General features: G+C 60.1%; 1 protein-coding gene across 5 annotated transcripts in view; it reads left to right on the top strand.

The window, feature by feature from the left end:
- Window positions 1-7950: 7950 nt before the first annotated feature.
- LAMA5 (laminin subunit alpha 5) overlaps window positions 7951-20258 on the top strand; it is a 49763-nt gene continuing 37455 nt past the window's right edge. For all 5 annotated transcript variants that reach the window (XR_013961426.1, XM_080684369.1, XM_080684370.1 and 2 more), the window contains exons 1-2: window positions 7951-8247; window positions 13118-13270. Coding sequence is in view for 4 of the 5 variants with exons in the window: in XM_080684369.1 (XP_080540495.1) it covers window positions 7996-8247; window positions 13118-13270 (405 nt within the window). In the remaining variant the exon portion in view is untranslated. The remainder of the gene's footprint in view (window positions 8248-13117; window positions 13271-20258) is intronic.

The following is a 20258-nucleotide window of genomic DNA, read 5'->3' as shown; positions in this document are numbered from 1 at the left end:
ACAAGTTTTAGACACTCATTCATGCCTCTTCTGGGCACGTACCCAGGAGCTGGGGCCCTGCAGCCAGAGCTCCCCAAGAGGGCGGGTCGGCAAGCCTGGCAGGAAGTGGCTCTGTGACCAGGCCGCTGCCCCTCATCAGAAACAATTCCCTTCTCCAAATGCCCAGGAGACACAGGTACTCAGAGGCCAGACTTGGGGGTGGGAGTGGCTGAGCTTGGCTAATCTAGGGCAGCTTCGGGGAGAGACAGAGAGACACAGACAGAGACAGAGAGACAGGGAGAGAATGAGAGATAAGAGAGGGTGAGGCAGAGACAGAGCAGTGAAGAGATGGAGGGAAGGAGGAGGTTTTGGGAGGGGGAGGGGGGCCGGGCAGTGTGCTGTGGGGAGCTGAGTCCCAGCAGAGCCCTGGGCCAGCTGTCTGATGCTGCTCTGAGGAAGCAGCCAAGGCCAGGCAGGCCCAGGCGGGAGGCAACTTGCTGAGAACAAGTGGCCTGGCTGGTCAAGGCACTGCCCAGCCGCTGCTGAACCCAGGCCAGTGGTGGGCAGGAAGCCACACCTGCTGGGCATTTGTGTGGTTTGTGTGGTGCCAGGAGGGGCAGGCTGACCTCAAATTGCAGCTATGACCATGGCAGCCCCAGCAGGGTCAGGTCTGGGGAGCTGCAGATCCAAAGTTGGCAAGGGGTCAGAGCTAATCTGGCCCCTTGAAGGCACTGAGGACCGGAGGCTGGGGTTGGGGGCCGATTGCGGCAATCCAGGCATCGCTCACCCACAGCCCATCCCGTCCTATCCCTGCCCTTCCTGAGATCAGATTCTTGCTGGGCTAGGAGCCCTCCTGGCCATATAAGGCCGTCTGTGGGCACCTCGTGGGAAGGCTGCAGAGCCCTCGCCCTGCCCCCCACGGGAACCAGAGCTTGGCCAGGCCCCCAAGGACCAGGCGTGGGAAGGGACCTTCAGGTCCTGTGAGGGAGGAGGGTGGGCAGGCCAGGCCTGGGGCTGGGACTTTGGAGAGTCCCCACCCATGCCTGTTCCCTCCAGGGCTGGGGTATGGATCAGGAAGGTGGCAAGGATGGGGTGAGGTACTGGTGTGGACACACAGCGACATATGGGGGATCTGGAATCAGGAAGCCTGGACTCCCAACTTCACAACCCAGTAAGGTGCTGGGAGGTGCCCTGATGCGCCCCCCTCCAGGGAGGTGCATGGGGCTGGGTCCTAAGAGGGGCCTGTTGCTGGACCAGCCCTTTGCACTTGCAGAGGAGGACTTGAGATGGGCTCTCTGGGGAGATGCCTGGAGGGCCCAGAACGGGGGCAGGGAGAGAGGGAGGTGGCCAGACAAAGGGGTGTGGACCAAAAAAGGGGGTCTACAGAAAGGAAGTTACAAGGTGAGCTGATCATAAATCCCTAAATGGGCAGGTGTGGCGGGTTGGGTCCTCATGCCCAAGGCATAAAAAGCATCTCTTTGCCTGAAGCCAGCCCTGTCCATTGTCTCTGTGCATCTGGGTTCACACACCTTTGAAATGTGCCTTTGACCCTCCTAACACACAGCACATGCTCTGAACTATCCTGTACTCCCACACGCAGGACTTCTCCCGCCTCCACTCAAGTTCCTTACGTTTCTTCCTTAATTCAAATGCATAAAAGAAGCTGGAAAACTGTCGTTTCTGGGAAGCATTTGAGATCTTGCCTCCTGGCAATGTCACGTTTGGCTCAAATAAATCTCATAAAAATTCTCTACAGGTTTGGACATTTCTTACGTCAAGGGGTGGGGGGGCAGGGGCTCCATTGTGTTCAGGGTCGAGGTAACCAGGCCCAGGACTGAAGGATCCTCAGGCAAGGGCTGACCAGAAGCGGGGGCAGAGCTGGGCGGCAGCCAGAGGCCTGGCTTTCATCTGAAGCCAAACAGGAGCCCAGTTGCCTGGGGGGAGGCACGCGGCCAGCCCAGCAGGCACTCAGCCCCTGGAGCTGTTATCAAAAGGGTTCCAGTCCACTAGGGACAGCCTGACAATGGCGACTTCTGATTCCTCCAGTCTTCACAGATCCAGGGTCCCAGTGTCAGCTGGGGGAGGGGGCTCTCCAACACTCAGCCCTGGGAGGGAGACACTGAGCCATGGGAGGGGGGCATCCAAGCTGGAACCCGGCCTCTGGACTCCTGATCACCCCATCAAGAGTCACAGCCCCATGTTCCTGAGCATCCCAGGAGCTCGTGCTTCTTATAGGGTCCGGCCTGCCCGGCAGGATGCCTGTTGGGAAGGTGAGCCAAGTCGGGGAAGGCAGCTTTGGGGAACCTGTGCGGAGAGTCCAGGACCTGGGACAGGGATGGCCAGCTCAGGCCTCTGGCACCGGAGCACACCTAAGCCTGTCTGTGCCCCTCCCCCCAACCAGGATGCCTGAAGATCAGGGACACAGAGGTCACAAGGCTCCCAGAGGAGGGGCTGTGGCCGGGCAGTGTATGAGTCAAAACTGTCTGTTCCTTGGTGACCTGGTGGCCTCTAAGGTTTCCCAGGACCTCGTGCCCTGGAAGCTGAGTATAGCCCAAAGGTGGCCTAGTCCAGACAGCAGCAGGGAGGGGAAGGCGGGACTCCTCCCAGAGCAACCAGGGGCCTGTCCCCAACTGTCCTCACACTAAGAACGCAGGAATCTCCCTTGACCCCCTTCATCTGAGGCAGCAGCCCTCGGGTAGGGAGATGGGTGGCAGACCACAAGGGTAGGGGTACCTGGCCTGGGGAGGGGTCCAGCTGCTGCTCTGGGCCTCCTGCTGGTCCTCAGGTCTAGGCCCCCATTTCTCAAGGCCTGTCCTCTGCCCACTGGTCCCAGCCTCGAGTCCCAGCCGAGGGCCGTGGGAGGCTCCAGCTCAGCAGCGGCCAACAGAGGCGGGAGTGCTCCCATCCTTCTGGGTCAGACTTGTGGCCCGCAGGCTGCATGCGGCCCACAAGTATTTTTGCGGCCCAGCCAATATAACGGTATGTAAGAAACGTTTTAATAAAAATTTTGTAACATAATTTTTACAATATCCTGTTATACATAATTATTAATAACGAACTACAGTGTTCACTAATGACTGATTACTATAATCATGTTGCATTCATTTCCCTTACGCGCAGGCACACCATTTCTCTCCACTGATACTAACAGTGAATATTTTAGCAGCCGATTGCCACATCATTAGTCTTGGACTGACTTGTTTGGTGTGCGTAACAGGAAATATTTTACTTTCAGAGAACAAGAAAAATAGGTTTATTTGTGTTACACTTATTAATTTGTGCAGTTATTCAGTGTCTGATAAGCTAACATTCAAGAAAAAATATTAATTTTTATTAAAATGTTCTATTATTTTTTATAGCAAAGGTGGAAATTTATTGAATAACAAGTACAGACTCCCACGTGGGGAGGGGGAAAGAGTCCCTGTTCTATTATTATTTTTTTAATATATATTTTATTGATTTTTTACAGAGAGGAAGGGAGAGGGATAGAGTTAGAAACATCGATGAGAGAGAAACATCAATCAGCCGCCTCCCGCACGCCCTCTACCGGGGATGTGCCCACAACCAAGGTACATGCCCTTGACCAGAATCTAACCTGGGACTCTTGAGTCCGCAGACTGATGCGCTATCCACTGAGCCAAACCGGTTATGGCTGTTCTATTATTTTATGTTAACGATTAAGGGCCCAGTGCATGAATTCGTGCACCTTGAAAGGAACTGTGGGCCATGAGGCTCCAGTGGGCACAGGGGCAGGTCTCCGCCCATGCTACATACCCCCGCCCTGCCCCTCCCACCATGGCCTGGTCTCCTGTCTGCTGGCAGCCCCGCTCCCACCACCGCTCCCAAGCACTGACAGCACCGGCCCCACTTGCACCCTCTGACAGTGCAGAGTGATAGGGGCTGGTGTAGCAGCGGGTGTGAGTGGCAGCTGCTGCCCCAATCGCCCCTCAGAAGCAGGGGGAGGTGGAGAAAGCCTCAGGGATGATTGGGGCCAGCAGCCCCCCACTCATACCCACTGACGGCACCAAGTGATTGGGACTGTGCAGGGCGCTGGCAGCTGGTATGAGCTGTGGCTCAAGCACCAGCAGGGGGTGCAAGCGGGGCCATTGCCACCGGCAGCCTGTGTGAGAGGCAGCTGCCGGCCCTCATCGCCCTTCAGGAGCAGGGGGAGGTGGAGAAGCCCTGAGGGGCGATCAGGGCCAGCAGCCTTTGCTTGCACCCACTGACGGTGCCAAGCAATTGGGACCAACGTTGGGCACTGGCAGCAGGTGCGAGCAGCAGCTCCGGCACTGACAACGGGTGCGAGCGGGGCCAGTGCCAGCAACAGGTACAAGTGCTGGGCGGGACCGCAGTGTGCGGGAGCAAAAATTTCAGTAACCACCAGAGGCTCGCCCCAATGACAGCGACCGGCACCCTGCCTTGGTCTGGTGCCCCCACTCACCTGCTCCACCATTCTGCTGCGGCCAATGCCCGCCATGTTCCGTGCTCTGCCGCCTGCTGCCAACGCCTGCCATGTTCTGCGCGCGAGCCCTGGTGGTCAGCGCATGTCATAGCGACTGGCTGTTTGGTTGTTCGATTGTTCTGCCATTCTGTCTATTTGCATATTAGGGTTTTATATATATAGATGACTCATTTATTTTAGCCTTTTGTATTCAGCATGTCTCTATCGAAATATACCTACGTTTCTATGAAAATTGAAGCTTTTACGTCAGCCTGCAGACTGAAGGGTCCCAGGTTCGATTCCGGTCAAGGGCATGTACCTTGGTTGTGGGCACGTCCCCAGTAGGGGATGTGCAGGAGGCAGCTGATCGATGTTTCTCTCTCATTGATGTTTCTAACTCTCTATCCCTCTCCCTTCCTCTCTGTAAAAAATCAATAAAATATATTTTTTTTTAAAAAGAAAAGAAAATTGAAGCTTTTGTTTTTTTGTGGCCACATAAACTTAAACCTTGTTTATTTGGCCCACCTTAGCCTTTGAGTCTGACATGCTTGGTGTACAACCTCCTGATGAGGCTGCTTCCAGCTGTGAGTCCTCAGGGGCCCCGCTAATGTGGTCCTCCACGCCTAGGACTTCCAGTTGCCAGCCACCCAATCAGCCTGGGAGCACCTGCTTCCTGTTCCATGCGCATAGACGCGCTTGCCTGCTGGCTTCCCTGGAAGGGCACCAGGAAGGGGCGGCCACACTACTTCAAACCACAGCACTAGCTCCCTCGCCCCCTTCCTCGGAGACAAACACAGGCCAGGAAGCCTCAGCTCCCTCCTCATGCCACACTGCATGGCCCTGCTTCGAAGTGCGCTCCTCTCAAGGGTGCAGGGCCCAGGGACAGCTGGGGCCTGGGGCCTGGAGGCCCAGCACAGCCACCTGTTAGTCATTGTGAGCACAAGGATGCTGTGTGCGGAGCAAGTGGGCGCCCCATGCAGCTACTTCCAGGAGAGCCTCTGGCTGAGCCAGATGCTGGGCTTGGCCTGCAGGTCCCACACCTGCCCTGCAGATGGGCAGCAGGGCTCCTGGAGATGCTATTGCAGTGGGTAGGGGGAGGAAGACAGGAATTGGGGCACCCCCGCCCCAGGACTGGGTGTGCCTCTGCTGGACATTCAGGACAGAACACACTGGGCTACCTGATTTGGGAGGAGTGCCCAGGAATCTGGGGAAGGCAGTGAGTGGCTGACTGTGCTTTTGACTCACCCCTGGACCTTTTGGCCTCAGTTTTCCAGTTTTTAAATAGGAAAGGTGACTGTGGCCTGGGAGTCTGAGGGAGGCAGGAGACACACTCGCTGGGCCCCTTGGGGATGACTTGGGCAGCAGGGGTGATAGTCGGCAGAAATGGGCCTCCCCTCCCCTGCCCAGCTCACCTCCCCTCAATGCCCCCATTCTCCATGCTGTCCCCTCCCTGGCTGGGCACATAGGCACACAGTGGGGGCAGAGAGTGGGCACCACATTCTCGCTGCCCCACCTCCCACCAGCCATCAGTTGCTCCCTGGAAGCTGTGATGAACCCTCCTGACTCAGCACATTCTCAGGCAGCCGCCTGCCCCTCCTGCTCTTGGGCAGTGGTTGGAGACCTGGCCCCTAGGGGGTTCAGAGGGAGCCCACCCACCACCTCTGCCCTCTGGTCCCTCCAGGGATATTGGGAAGCTTACCTAGATCAGGGGAAGGTTTCCCAGCCTCTAGCCCCAGACTGCCAGGGTCCCCAGCTATCATGGGGGTGTTGGGGGCAGGAGTGTACTGCTGTGGTGTTTGTGATGGGGGAGGTTCGGGGAGGGAGGGAGGGTGAGGCAGGTCAAATCCCCCATCCAGGACCACTACGCCTGGAGGCAGCTTTGCAAGGGATCATAAATTACCCCCTGAGCAGGCCTGTCCGGTGATGCCAGATTCCTCCAGGTCTCCTGCCCACCCTCTGAGCCGGCCCTCCCCCACCCTGACCTTCTGCAAAGGGAACTAACTGCCTCTTCTCCTTGCCCCACCCCCGGTGGAAGAACTAAAAGTGAAGTTACAGAATTAAGAAGTTGGAGAGGGAGAGGGGAGGGAGGGTCATTCCCACTGCCTGTTTCTCAACTCCTAAGAGAGAGAAGGGGCTGCCCAGCCCCTACAGATTCAGGATTTGCAGGGGCCTGGGGGCGGGGGGGAGGGGGGGGAGGGAGTGGGCAGCCAGGAAGATGCCAAAGGTGGTGCAAGCTTCCGGGAGCAGCTGTGGGGAGGGGGACAGAACCCCACCAGGGCGAGCAGGATGCGGCCCCACGAACTCACCTGGCCCCCAGGACTGTCCAGAAGGTCTCACGTGGGACAGACACCCGCTGGCCTGGCTCAGAGAATGGGGGAAGCTGTCAGCCCGCAGCTGTGGCCCATCCCCGCCCCCTCAGGTTTCCCTTGAGGCTGATTTGGTCAGGAGCCTCCCCAACGCAGAAACAGCTGGGACAAAATCCCAGCTTGGCCTCTAGGTTTTGTCCCATTTCCTGGGCGTCCTCCAGTGCCCTCCCTGTACAGGGGCCCTGAGCAAGAGGGTTCAGCCTGGTCCACAAAGTTTGGGTCCACATTGCCCCCAAGCACAGGCACCGCCTGGCACAAGGGCAGGTTCATAGGCCCCTCACCCGCACAGCAGGTGCTCAATGCATGTGCTCCAGGCTTCCTGGCACCCACCAGGCCCTGAACACGCTTCCTTCACTGTTTGTGTGGGCGCCAGGTCCAGTCCCTCCTGATCCATTTCCCTGTTTTATATACTTTTCCCAAATCGCAGGGGCGGCGGGGGGGGTGGGGGGGATGTATGAACCTGACCTGGCACCCCAGGGAAGCATGGGGTCTGCAATGGGATTCCCTCCAGGGCCCGGAACAGGGCCACACACATGGAGCAGATTGCACCTTCTCGCACACCTGCAGGATGAAGAAGACATGGGATGATATGAGGAAAATAAGGCCGAAAATCGGCCTTGGGGAGAGGGGGAGGCTCCTGGGGGGAGTGTAGCCAAACATCTAGGATACCGTGCGGCCGTCGCTGGGGACGCTGCGTGGTTCTGGGGGTGCGGGTGGGGACGCGCTGAGTCGTTGAAAGACAGATGCGGCGATACCAGATCGTGCGGACTCCCGCCGCCCTGCCTGAGCCCGAGCCGCCGGGGGCGCTCGGCCACCGAGAGGTGCCCGAAGTTATGGAAACAAAGAGTGGAGTTTCTAGGCTGGGACAAGCCGGGCGGGCGCGTCGGGACCGGGGGCGCCGCTGGGCGCGGGGATGTCGCCTGGGACCCAAGTCACGCCCTGGGGGGCCTGGGCCGCTCTGTGTTCCCACGGCCTGGCCCGGGGCCAGCAGGTGCCCCTTCCGGAGGCCGACCGGCCGGGTTCGGAAGGGTTAAGGCCGCCGGCCGCCCCTCCCCCTCCCTGTCCCCGGGGCGCGGGGCTCCGGCGCCCGGGCGGGCTGGGGCGGGGCCTGACGTCCCCGGGCGGAGCGAGCCGGCTGGCCCCGCGCTCATACCCCACGGGGCTTCCGCGGCGCGCAGTCCCCGAACGAGCTCGGCCCGGACCTACGAGATGGGGAGGTCGCGCCCTGCGCCACCGCCGCTGCTGCTGGTCGGGCTGGCCCTGCTGGGCGCGGCGCGGGCAGACGGCGACCTCAGCCTGCACCCACCCTACTTCAATCTGGCCGAGGGAGCCCGCATCACCGCCTCGGCCACCTGCGGCGAGGAGGCCCCGGCGCGCGGCTCCCCGCGCCCCACCGAGGACCTCTACTGCAAGCTGGTGGGGGGCCCCGTGGCCGGCGGGGACCCCAACCAGACCATCCAGGTGAGCGCGGGCCGGGCAGGGTCGCCGCGGGCGGGGTGCGACCGGGTTCGGACTCTGCAACTCCAGGCTGACTTGGCGGGGAGCGCCCCGGGCCAGGGAGAGCCCAGGCACGGACGGAAGCCCCCGCGTCCCGCCCCGACTCTCCGGTTCCACATTTCAGAGAACAGAAGGGACCCCAACTCGGCCATTTAGGCTTGCCAGAGAACTGCGTGTTCCCATCGTCCCCGTCCCCCGGGAAGGCGGGACGTAGCGTCCGGGCGCGGACTGCGGGGCGAAGGGGGCGGGCTGGTGCCCAGACCTTGGCGGCCCGGAGTCCGGGGATGCGGGCGAGGTGGGACTTGGCAGCAGCAGGCGCAGCCTGTGCGGAGGGGCGGACCCGTTCCGCCTTACCCCAGGACTAGCTGGAACTTGCTGCTGGCGTCCGGATGGGACTGGGACGGGGCGGGAGGGGCCAGAGCCCGGAGGTTCTCCCTGCTAGCTGCAAAGGGAAAAGCCATCCCTACTGGGGTGTCTGGGGGCTTGGTGGGGACCTGGGGGTGGAGGAGGGTGGCAAACAGCTGGATTTCTGACTGGGGATGGGCACAGGGAGCTCAGCCAGGGCGGCATCTCTGCCCCACAGGTGGTGAAGTCCTCCGTTGAAGACCCTGGGCAGGGTGTGCCCTCCCAAGCCAGGAGCCTATAGGTGGGGAATGGGTTAGGTGCCCCCACATGGTAACACCCTCTCCCCCAGGGAAGCAGGGCTGCCAAGGCCCCCAGGGGAGGTTGAGGGCTGGGGTCCTGTGAGGCTCCTGGGGTTGCCTTGGGGGAGCAGGTAGGGTCTGCTCTAGGGGGTCCCTGACACCCTATGCTAGGCCCATCTTTCCATTCCTGTGGAACCTTAAGGAGAGTTTGGGGTCCCCAGGGCTGATGTAAACTGAGTGTCTCCTCCAGATGAGGTCCAGGCCACCACCTCCCTGATGGGAGAGGCTGGGGGAGGGGAGGAAGGTAGTTGGATGGTTGAGTAGCTGGGGTGGGTGATGAAGGAGACTTCACTGCCCGCCTTCTGCCTTCCTGCCCTCCCCTTCTGCCCGCCCTGGGCCCTCAGTGCAGGGAGGAGCTGGGGGGACCCTAGTGTGGCAGAGCCATTCTTGGCAGAGTGTTGCCTCCCTCAGATGCCCCCATTATCTGCATGCTCTCCTTTAAGCCCTGCACAGCAGAGATAGGAGGTCTCACGCTCACATTTCCAATGAGGAAACAGGCCTGAAAAGGTGCAGACACCTGTGGAAGCCTCACAGCTCTGACCTGGCTGGGGTGAGCAGTGAAAACCAAGACCACTGTGGGCCCTGGCACATCTGGTTGACGCCAAAGGGGCTGGATCCCGGGAAGGAGCTTGTAGGGGGTTTCCAAAGCTGCCCCAGGGGGGCTGGCCAGCCCCCACCGCCTCCTCACTGCTCAGCTGAGATTCTGCCACTCAAGTAGTGGAAGCTCCTGGCTTCCTCTGAACCCCAGACCACTCCTCCCCACCCATGCTGCCTGGCCCCAGATGGCAGACCCTTGAGGAGGGCCAGCTGCATGGATCCCTGCAGGGAGGGGCCCTACCCCCTCATAGTGCGGAAAGGAGCAGCCTGGAGCAGAGCTCAAAGCCCCTCTCCTCTGCCTCTCCATAGTTGTGTGGTTTTCCTCCCAGAACCTTAGTCTCCTTGTCTGTAAAATGGGCACAGTATGAGGGCCCCATTTACCTCGATTTGGAGACTGGGAAGCCATTTGTCACAAAGTGAATACTTGGCAACCAGTGGCAGCCCTGGTGTTAGGGGACAGAGCTGGCCCTGAATGAGAAGTGTCAGCCTGCTTGCCTAGTCCACGGTCTAGCAAGAGAGGCCAAAGCTTGCCCCAAAAGCCTGTGGCACTCGGGTTAGAACCTGCTCCGAGGCTGCTGGGGTGAGGCACGGTAGGAAGACTGGCGGCCAGACGGACATGAGCTGAACAGCCATGGGACCTTAGACAAGTCCCTGGACTGCCCAGCACCTCCACCCTCTCCTCTGGGGGCAGTGGGTCTGCTCAGTGCCCTGGTCTCTGATTGGGTTGGAGAGGTGCCAGGGAGATAAAGCCCACCTTCTCTCCATCCAGAGAGCCCGGTCTTGTACCACATGGGGAAGGTCACGGAGGACATGGGGCCCAAGGCTGCAGGCTTGCAGCTCCCAGGGGACCCCCTGGAGGAGACAGGACAGAAGCTGGCGGGGCCAAGGCAGGGTGTCCCACCTGGAGCCCTGCTGGCGAGGTGGTCCTGTGCAGGCAGCCCTTTCAGCATCAGGTGGGCATGGGAGGAATTCAGGACTGGCCCTAGGCCCCGTAGGCAAGTAGGCAAGTCGGGGGCTAGGCTACTGGTATGGTGACTCACTGGGAGGGGAAGTTCTTATCGCCATTCCCTGTTTCCGCACTCTGCTCCCAGCAGGACCCTCTGCAGCCAAGGTGTGGAGGGAACTGCGTCCCCTGCCCACTGCGAGCCGGCCAGGCACAGTGAGAACTACTAGGGTTGCCTCCCGATTGTCTGTAGGGGCCTGGCCGGAGCCTCCCTCACCCAGCCACACGGGCTCACGGGCTGGGAGGGTCTTGACCACAGGCAGCCTTCTCTGGAATGCCGCCACCCCAGCCACATGCCTTGCCCACCTCCTCCGTGAAACCTCCCCGCCAGCCAGGTCCCTGACAGCCTGTACCCATGTGCACGGCATTTCTGGCGACAACCTTGAACCCCTCCTCTGTTCGCCCAAGAGCTCCCAGAGGCCCAGAAGCCAGAGCTCCAGGTTCCAGCCTAGGTTCACCGTTCGAGCCCGGCAGTACGGTCCACCTGGCTCACGCCGCTTCTCTGGTGTCCTCCATGGTTCTATCCCCAAGGTGTGGCAGCTCTGGTGGTGAGCTCAGGAACACAGTTAAAAATAAGATGGGTGTCCCGCACCCCCAGCTTGCAGCCCCAGGAGAGGCAGTAAACACAAAATCACTAATAGCCAGACAGTTCCAGGCCTGGAGGGAGAATAAAAAAAGCAAGGTGATGTCTGGGGGAGTAGGGGGTGGGCGGGGGGAGGTCAGCATCCTGGGTGGTCTACTAGATCGGGTGGGGAACTCTTAAGGAGTGCTGAGATGGAGGACAGGCGGTCAGAGTGCAAAGGCCCCAGGCAGGAGCAAGGTCTGAGATGGGGGTACTTAAAGCACCAGCACCAGGACCCAGGAGCCCACTCTGCTGCCCGTTGGTCTCGCCCTCCCAGGTGCCTGGAAGGAGCCAGGGCAGACCCATCCAGGGGAGGCGGGTGCAGTGCACATGTGGGGCTTGGGAGTGGGGGTGGGGCATCCCACATGCCCACCTCCAACTCCTCCAATGAGGCCTGGCCCCCTGGGAGGCTGAGAGGGGTAGTGTCTGCCTTTCCCAGACTCTGGCCTCAATCACTGCCAGGTCCCAGAGGGCTGCCTTTGTGTGTGCAGAGGGATGGCAGGTCTGGTTTCCTCTGGGGCAGGGAGAGGGAGAGGGAGGGTTGGGCTCCACTGGGCCAGTGGCCAGGGCCCAGCCCTGCCCCCACCCCACCCCACTCCAGGTTCTGGGCACCTGCTCCTCCATGATAGGGACGGCAGGCCAGGATGCTGGGAGCCCTCTGTCCCCCCAGGGGACAGGCCTCTGGCAGGTGTCTGGACTGTGATGGAAGCAGCTGCCAGGCATGGGGTGGGATCATTAATCCTGGAACAGCTGAGGCAGGTGCCAGCATTACCCCCACTCTTCAGATGGGGACATTGAGGCTTAGCAGCTATCATGACTTGGCCAGGTCCCAGCGCTCAGAAGCAGCAGAGCCAGGAGGTCCAGGCCTTGCCTGCTGGCTGCCCACATGCCTCCACTCTGGGCCCTGTCCGCACAGACCACTGGAATGGCTTGGTTCTGTCTCTCTGGAGACCCTAAATCCAGATGGCTCTCGGTGAAAGCCCGGCAGGGGTATGTGGGAGACACGCCATTGGGAGGCAGGGAGGGGGTCTGGCTGTCTTAATGTTCCTGGCCCCCTGGACCCATGGCCTCCAGGTGACTCCAGCTTTCTGTTTGTAGGGAGCAAGTGAGTTGCCCCTTGACTGGCTCCTTCCCTCCAGCTCTAGCGACATTCGCCTTCTCCCTCTTTACTCAGTGGTTCTTCCTGCCCCAGGGTCTTTTTGCGGGCAGTTCCTCTGCCCGGAGTACATAGCTCCTTATAGTGTATACCACCTCCTCAGAGAAGCCTACCTTGATTTTCCCATCTAAAGTGGGTGTCACTGCCCTGACCAGTGTGGCTCAGTTGTTTGAGCGTTATCCCATGCACCAAAAGGTTGCTGGTGTGGTTTCCTGTCAGGGTGTATATGGGAGGCAACTGACTGATACCTTTCTCTCTCTCTCTCTCTCTCCCATCCTCTCTAACAAAATCAAGCACGCGTGGCTCAGTGCTTGAGCATCGATTTATGAACCAGGAGGTCATGTCGATTCCCGGTCAGGGCACATGCCTGGTTGCAGGCTTGATCCCCAGTGTGGGTGTGCAGGAGACAGCCAATCAATGATTCTCTTTCATCATTGATATTTCTAACTCTCTCTTACTCTCCCTTCCTCTCTGAAATCAATAAAGATATTTAAATAAACAAACAAACAAATAAATAAATAAATGAACAGGGTGTCCCTCTCCTTCCCCACTCTTGGTCTCTCCATAATGGATGTGACCACTTCTCACATGAGCTATGTCTCCTGAGTCAAGAATGCAGTAGACACAGGAAATGAGTGAATGGTGAAGGAGGGTCCCCAGGTTGGGATGTATGATGTGATGGGTGGAAGAGTGAGTGGAGGGGACAAGCAGTCCCAGCCCTTTTCCACCATCTGACTGCTCCGTCCCCCCAGGGCCAGTACTGTGACATCTGCACAGCCGCCAACAGCAACAAGGCACACCCCGTGAGCAATGCCGTCGACGGCACGGAGCGCTGGTGGCAGAGCCCACCACTGTCCCGCGGCCTGGAGTACAATGAAGTCAACGTCACCCTGGACCTGGGCCAGGTAGGTTTCCTTCTTTGTCTGTCACAGCCCCCACCTCTGCATTTCTGACCCCAGGGTCCCTACCTGAGTGTACCCTCGGGCCAGCCAGGAGTTTGGCCAGATCTACTGGGGCAGGCCCAGCACAGACACAGGTGTAACCGCAGGCACCTCATCTTTCCACATCCCTGTGGTGAAAAGGCATCCATGGGGGGTTAGGGTGGGTGTGCTAAGGGTCCAGCATGGAGGCGGCAAATGCTGAGCCCTGGTGTGTATTCTGAGGAATTTTGCAGGGAGCCAGGCTCTGGCTTGCTAGTGTGGGAGGGGCCCCAGGAATGTGGAGGAGGCTGGTGGAAGTGGACATTCCTGGGATACCTGTGCTGCAAAGGCGCCCGAGGTCAGGTGTGCCTGCTCTGGGCCCTGTGCAGTCAGGAGGGTGGGGCCCGGCATTTTCCAGAGACGAGAGTCCCCCTTGGTGGGCCCTGCTGGGTCAGACTCAGGTCCAGGGTGTGTCCTGGTACTGTGTGACTTTGCCCAGATGACTGGCCTTAACATTCTGGCCTGTGAAGTGGGCTAGCAATCCCGTCGCCTCCTGGGATGGGGTGGGGGCGAGTAGATGAGGACAGGCCTGCCTGGAGTTGGGGTGACAAGGTTGATCTTGCCAGACGGCACCCTGGCAGGCAGGGAAGGAGTCAGGTCTAGAAGCTAGAATCCAGGCCACATGACCCAGTGTGCCTGCCTGTTGCCAAGCCTCCTGCTGCTGCATAAGACCCTGAGGGTCTGAGGAAGGTGGCGAAGTGTCTCACCTGAGCTCACTGGAAGGGCAGACCCCACGGGCAGGTTCGGGGTACAGTGTTGGGCACCTCCCTGGAGGTCTACAGGCCTGGCTCAGTGGTTGGATAGGCAGTGAGGGGAGAGGGTTTCAGTTCTAACAGGTGGCCTGAAATTTGGGGGGCTCTGGATTGGCTGTGATGTCCTGGGAGCGGGGAGAGGTTGGGTGGGAACTAGGGAGAAGCTGCCCCTCATCAGGCCCCAGGGCTGGTGCTGGTGCCTGGCCCAGGGCTGGCTGGGGCGTTCACGGGGTTTCCAGCACGTCTGTGCTCTCCTGTCCCTGGGAGCCTGGGAGGGACCTCTGAACCCTGTGTGACCTGGGTCCCCTTCTCTGGTACTGCAGGTCAGTCAGAGGGAACTTGTACTGAGCTGGTAGGTTCTCGATGCTCCTCCTGCTCCTCTTCCCCTCCCTGTGGGACAGGCCTGGCCAGGCTGGGGGAGGGGCGAGGGCCCTAGCTGGGGGTGCAATGGCCCAGTCTCCATGGCAACCCCAGAGTGGCCTCAGAGCAGGTGGGCACAGTGCCTGCAGCCGAGGTGCCGTGTGGGGCTGAGGAGGAGCTCGCGGGGTCCCTGCCCTCTTGGCTCTGTGCCGCCTGAGCTGCTGTGAACCTGGCCAGAGGTGTGGTGGCAGGCACCTCATCTGCTCTGTAGACTGGTCCTGGGCCAGGGATAGGGTCACCGTGTGCACCTCCTGCCTCTCCAAGCCTCAGTTTCCCTAACTATAAAATGACCCGAAGGAGAAAGGGGCCATTTCTCGGTCTATTTGGGGAGGTGGACCCACCCGTCTACCTGCCATGGTTCCTTCTCTCCCTCTCCTTCCTCTCTTCATCTACCTAGCCATCTTCCCCCCACACCCCAGTCCCTGCCTGCCCATGAGCCCACCAAAGCCCTGTCTCGGTCTGGCCGAGGGCTGCCAGCCTTGGTCGGGATGGGCAGGGGCCAGGGACTGCTCACCAGTGTGCTTTGGAGTTGGGTGGGACGATGGACCCAGGCTCCCTCCATGGGCGAGAGGTGGGATTCTGGGGGGAACGGGAAACGGGGCTCATTGCCCTCCTCCCTGAGCCACAAGCAGTGACGGGCTCTTTGTGATGCCACTTGCTGGGGTTGGGGACGGAGACTAGGTTCTGCCCTCAGCACCCAGTCTGGGGCAGAGGAGCCCACGTAGGGCGGGAAGTGAGGGCTCTGGGGCCGAAGCACTGGGGAGGCATCTGGAGGTGCAGGCGGGCCCTTCTGGGCCCTCACAGTGACCCTGGGCTCTGTGCCTCCAAGTCTACCCAGATCTGGTGTCGGGAGCACCTGGTGCCCACCATCAGATTGAGGAGGTCCCCAGGGCAGAACCCCCCAAGCACATTCCCTGGCGCAGATGAGAGACAGGCTGGGCGGGAGGGGCCTGGCTAAGCTAACCAAGTCCAGGGGTCCCAACCCCCAAATGGGGTTCTCCTACTTTGGGTAATCCTTGGAGGCAAGGGTCCGGGTGAGGCTGGGGCTTCCTTCAGGGAGTGGGGCTGAGTGGGCAGCGGGGCTGGGCACTCCCGGTGGCAGGCTGCCAGCTGCCTTTGTTCTGGGATCTGAAGCGGATGCCCTGGAAAGGGGGTGGGGTGGCCAGCGCTGGGCATCAGGAGGCCTTCCTGCCTCTGGGAGACTGAGAAAGGGCCGTGGCTGTATCACAGCTCCTCCTCTGCCTGGTGGGTCGCCTGGAGCTGGCGGGGGCAGCGAGCCTTCCCTCCTTCAATGTCTATGTTGCATCCCGTTCTGACCTTTCCCATGGTGCGGGATGTGGGCCCTCTTCTTTCCCATTGCCGATGGAGCAACAGGTTCCAGGAGCCAGGTTCTGGCTGGGAGGGTATGGAGGGTCGCAGGCCTCGGGACCTTGCCCTACTCCAGGGGTGGGCAAACTTTTTGACTCGAGGGCCACAATGGGTTCTTAAACTGGACCGGAGGGCCGGAACAAAAGCATGGATGGAGTGTTTGTGTGAACTAATATAAATTCAAAGTAAAGGAGCGGAGGGGAGAGCAAGAGAACCGGATAGAACAGCCGGATCCAGCCCGCAGGCCGTAGTTTGCCCAAGGCTGCCCTACTCCCTGCATGGATCTCTGCCAGGGACCCTCAGGTCTGAGACAGCCATCAGTGCCAGCCTCCAGGTGGGGCCAGGAAGGCTCCGAGGCTGGTGCCAGAGGTGTTGTGTTCCAGCACAGTGGTGTGACCTACTTAGGGTCCTCCCAGGGGCCATAGGTTCCTGCTTGTCTCCTGTCTCTCCTATGGGACTTCCTGTTGCCTTGGGCTCTCCCTTCCCTGAACCCAGTGCAGGGCGGGTGCTGTTTCTGACCTCCTGGGCTCAGGCCACACGGCGAGGCAGGTCCTGACCCAAGTGCTCTGCCCCTACCAGGGATTCTGCCATGGGGTCTCAAGCCCTCTGCCCAGTCACCTGGGCAGGTGAGTTGAGGCCCATGGAGTGTCCTCCTCCCTGTCCAGACATCTCCCTGGTGGCCCTTACCTGTGGCTGCAGCCACATTCCCCAGATCCAGGTGAGGAATGCTGGAGCCCTATGCTGAAGGGCCAGGTGGAGGGGTCCAGCAGGGTGAAGGTACAGAGGGGATGGCACCAGCCTTGAAGACTAGGCGGGGTGGTTGGCTGTGAGGCCAGAAGCGTGGGTTGGGGACTAAAAATGCCAGGTGAGGGGTCTATGCCCTCCCTAGGGGACAGGACATCAGATGGGTTTGCTGAGGAGCAGAGCTCCGGTGAGGCTGCCCTGGGCACCTGGGGATACTGAGCACCCGTGTGGAGAGACCAAGACCTCATCTGGTCTCCGTGCCTCAGTTTCCTCCTCTGTACATGGCGGAGGTAAGGGCACCTGGGCACCTGCTTTAGGGCCTTTGTACCTGAGCAAGGGCCCCTGCACACAGCTCCTTTGGCTGGACCCCATTTCCAGGCGCCACGCCCACAGGCTGGCTGGCTCAGGGCTCCCTGTGCGGGCCGCCTGGTCCCCACATGCCCGCTGGCCTGGCTTCCCAGAAGGGCCAGCAGGGTTATTCCAGGGTTATTCGTGGCAGGAAGTTCGGCCGAGGCTGGCCAGGCTCTGATTACTGAGCCCAGCAGCCAGGACAGGTGTGGGGCCTAGACTGGACACAGCCCCTTGAGCTGGGCTCCCTGGGGAGGGCCATGAGGAGGTCCTGGATGGCCAGCAGAGGCACCTCCTGTTCCAGCACAGGCATCTCTTCTTGTGAGAATCGATGAAACCCTGCCTCTGCTTGGCCTTTTGCTGACACAGCCCTTCATCCCTGGCCTGGTGCTTCCTGCCTCTGCAGCACCCCCCTCAGCAACCACACACAGCCAGCCTGGGCTGCTCACCTCTGCTCACTTGGGTGCACACAGATGTCCCCTGCCACCTCACACTGGACCTCCCCAAAGGCTCCTGTTTTCCATCTGTTTTTTTTTTGTGTGTGTGTGTGTTTTTTAATTATTATTGAATTTTAGAGAGAGAGAGGAAGGGAGAGGGATAGAGAGATAGAAACAGCAATGAGAGAAACATCACTGATCGGCTGCCTCCTGCACAGCCCCACTGTTGATTGAGCCTACAACCTAGGCATGTGCTCTGACCCAGAATTGAACCAGGGACCTCTTGATTCCTCGGTCAACACTCAACTGCTGAGCCACACCAGCTGGGCTCCCATCTCTGTTTTTTTGTTTGTTTGGTTTTATTATTTGTTTTTTTAAAATACATTTTATTGATTTTTTTACAGAGAGGAAGGGAGAGGGATAGAGAGTTAGAAACATCGATGAGAGAGAAACATTGATCAGCTGCCTCCTGCACACCCCCTACTGGGGATGTGCCCGCAACGAAGGTACATGCCCTTGACCAGAATCGAACCTGGGACCCTTGAGTCCGCAGGCCGATGCTCTATCCACTGAGCCAAACCGGTTAGGGCTGGTTGGTTTTATTGTTAATCCTCACCTGAGGATATTTTCCCACTGATTTTTAGAGAGAGTGGAAGAGAGGGAAAGACAGAGAGAAACATCGATGTGAGACAAACACACCGATCGGTTGCCTCCTGCAAGAGCCCCGACCAGGGCCAGGGCCAGGGCCAGGGCCAGGGCCTGGGAGTAGCCTGCAATCAAGGTACATGCCCCTGACCAGAATTGAATCTGGGACCCTTTGGTCCCCAGGCCAATGCTCTATCCGGCTAGGGCCCATCTGTTTTCAAACAAACCCCACAACGCTGACCTCCAGCAGCACTGCTCACCAGAGACTAAACTGTTTGTGTTTGAGGTCCTCTTGGGATAAACACTTCCTGTGGCTGGGCTGACCACCTGGCCTGGCCTGGGCTCCTGCAGGGAGGAGGGATGGGAGCAGGGAGCACACTGAGGTTCTGGCCCACACTGGGAATTGATGCACTCTAGCTGGTGAGCTCCTGAACACCCACCAAGGGCCCTTCCACCCCACCATTCCCTGAAATTCCCCACCTGCTCTGCGCACCTGTTTCATCTGTTGGGCACCTGTGCCGCAGAGTCGGGCCCTGGGTCTCTGCCTGTCCCCTCTGCATTTCCATGTTTTACTTTTCCATTCCCGTCTCTCCTGGAGCTGGTCCTCCCTGACCCTAGTGTGGACGGCTGTTCTTTACCCAGGTGGGGGCCTGCATGGACTCACCTGCCCTGCCCTGGCCCCTGCAGGCCGGGCCAGTCCCTGCTGTAGCGTTAATCTTTATCAAGGTTTCCAGAGGGGTCTCTGCGGAGAGGGTGGGCACACTGGGGAGAGGGCAGACCTGAGGGGCTAGGCCAGGTGCTTTCAGCAGACAGGGTAGGGGCACAGAAGGCTGGCCCAGCACCTGGGCAGGGAATCCAGGAGGTCTGGGTGCCCCACTGTTCACTCTGAGGGGAATGGCCTGGGAGCTAGCCCGGACGCTCAGTCTAGGAGGGGCTTCCTGCCTCCACCCGGCCACAGCCTGGGACCCTGGCCTAGCCCCAGGAATCAGCCCTGCTTCCGGCAGGGCCAGGGCTGAGTCAGGACTGCCCAGTGATTCACACAGCCTTCCTGGTGGGTGGGGGCTGGGCCCGCTCCTCCTGGCCTGGCTCTCCCTAGCTCTGAGATGGGCCAAAGCAGAGATGGGGTGTGCTAGCCTGACCACCTTGCAATCGGGGGTTCCAGCCACCACCCTGCCCTTGGTGACATAGGTGCCTGAGCCCAGGAGGCTGCTGGTCACCCTCTGCACCCTCCAGGGTTTCATTCCTCTCTAGTGTCCAAATCTCAGCCTGGCCCCCAGCTAGCATCCCCCTCCCACACCGGGGCCTCTGCCCTCCAGAGCGGAGGGTGGCATCAGGTGCGGCATCCCGGGCAGGTGGCTACTGCTTTTGCTTGTCTGCCTCAGGGACAGGTGGCATCGTCTGTGCAGGCCTCTGGCAGCCATCACACCAGACTCCTGACCCTGTGTTTCTTTCCACTGCTCCTGTGCCCAGGAGGGGATGTGGCTACCCAGGGCCACATGGCCATTAGCGCCTGGAGCCCACCCTGGGCCTCCTGCTCTGACCTGGCCCCCGTCAGGCATTGGTCACGGGTGGAGTGGGGGCAGATGCCCTCCTGGGGGGCCCTCTGTGGTCAGGCCGGGAATGGGGGCCAGGGTGTAGTGACCGAGAGTCCGTCCGGCTGCTGTCCTGGAAACGTGCCTGCCCCAAAATAGCCAGATTGTTAAAAATAACTCAGGAGGCTTTTGTTTGGCTTTTGCTTAAAAGACGTTCTTTCCTTCTGCAAAGAACTCTGCAGCGGGAAAGGTCAGCCTGCGCTGGCAGCAGAGCCTGTGGGCGGGGGGCGGGGGAGGCAGGGCGGTGGACGAGGCGGTCGACGAGGCGGCCGGGGCTCTCCGGGGTCATGCCCAGTGTGGGCTTGGGAGCGGCACCAGGCTGGGGACAGGTGGAGAGAGAGCACTGGACTCATGCCTTTCCTCCCCTCCAGCCTGGGCCAGGGCCCCTGTGTGACAGACAGATGACCAGGTGGACAGCCGGCAGGGGCGGGGTCTTTCTCTAAGCATGGCCCAGCATGACAAGTGTGGGGGGGCGTTCCCATGACGCCCGGTCCTGCCCCATCAGTGTCTTCAAATCAATATTTGTGCAAGTGCCCTCAGCTGGGAAAAATGCAGCTGCCACCAACGGGGAGGGGCAGAGCTGGCCAGTGACGGCTGCAGCCTGGTG

This window comes from Plecotus auritus, assembly GCF_963455305.1.
Source record: "Plecotus auritus genome assembly, chromosome: 8".
Lineage (NCBI taxonomy): Eukaryota > Metazoa > Chordata > Mammalia > Chiroptera > Vespertilionidae > Plecotus > Plecotus auritus.
The sequence above is the reverse complement of the archived record's forward strand: the minus strand, read 5'-3'. Positions and strand labels throughout refer to the sequence as shown.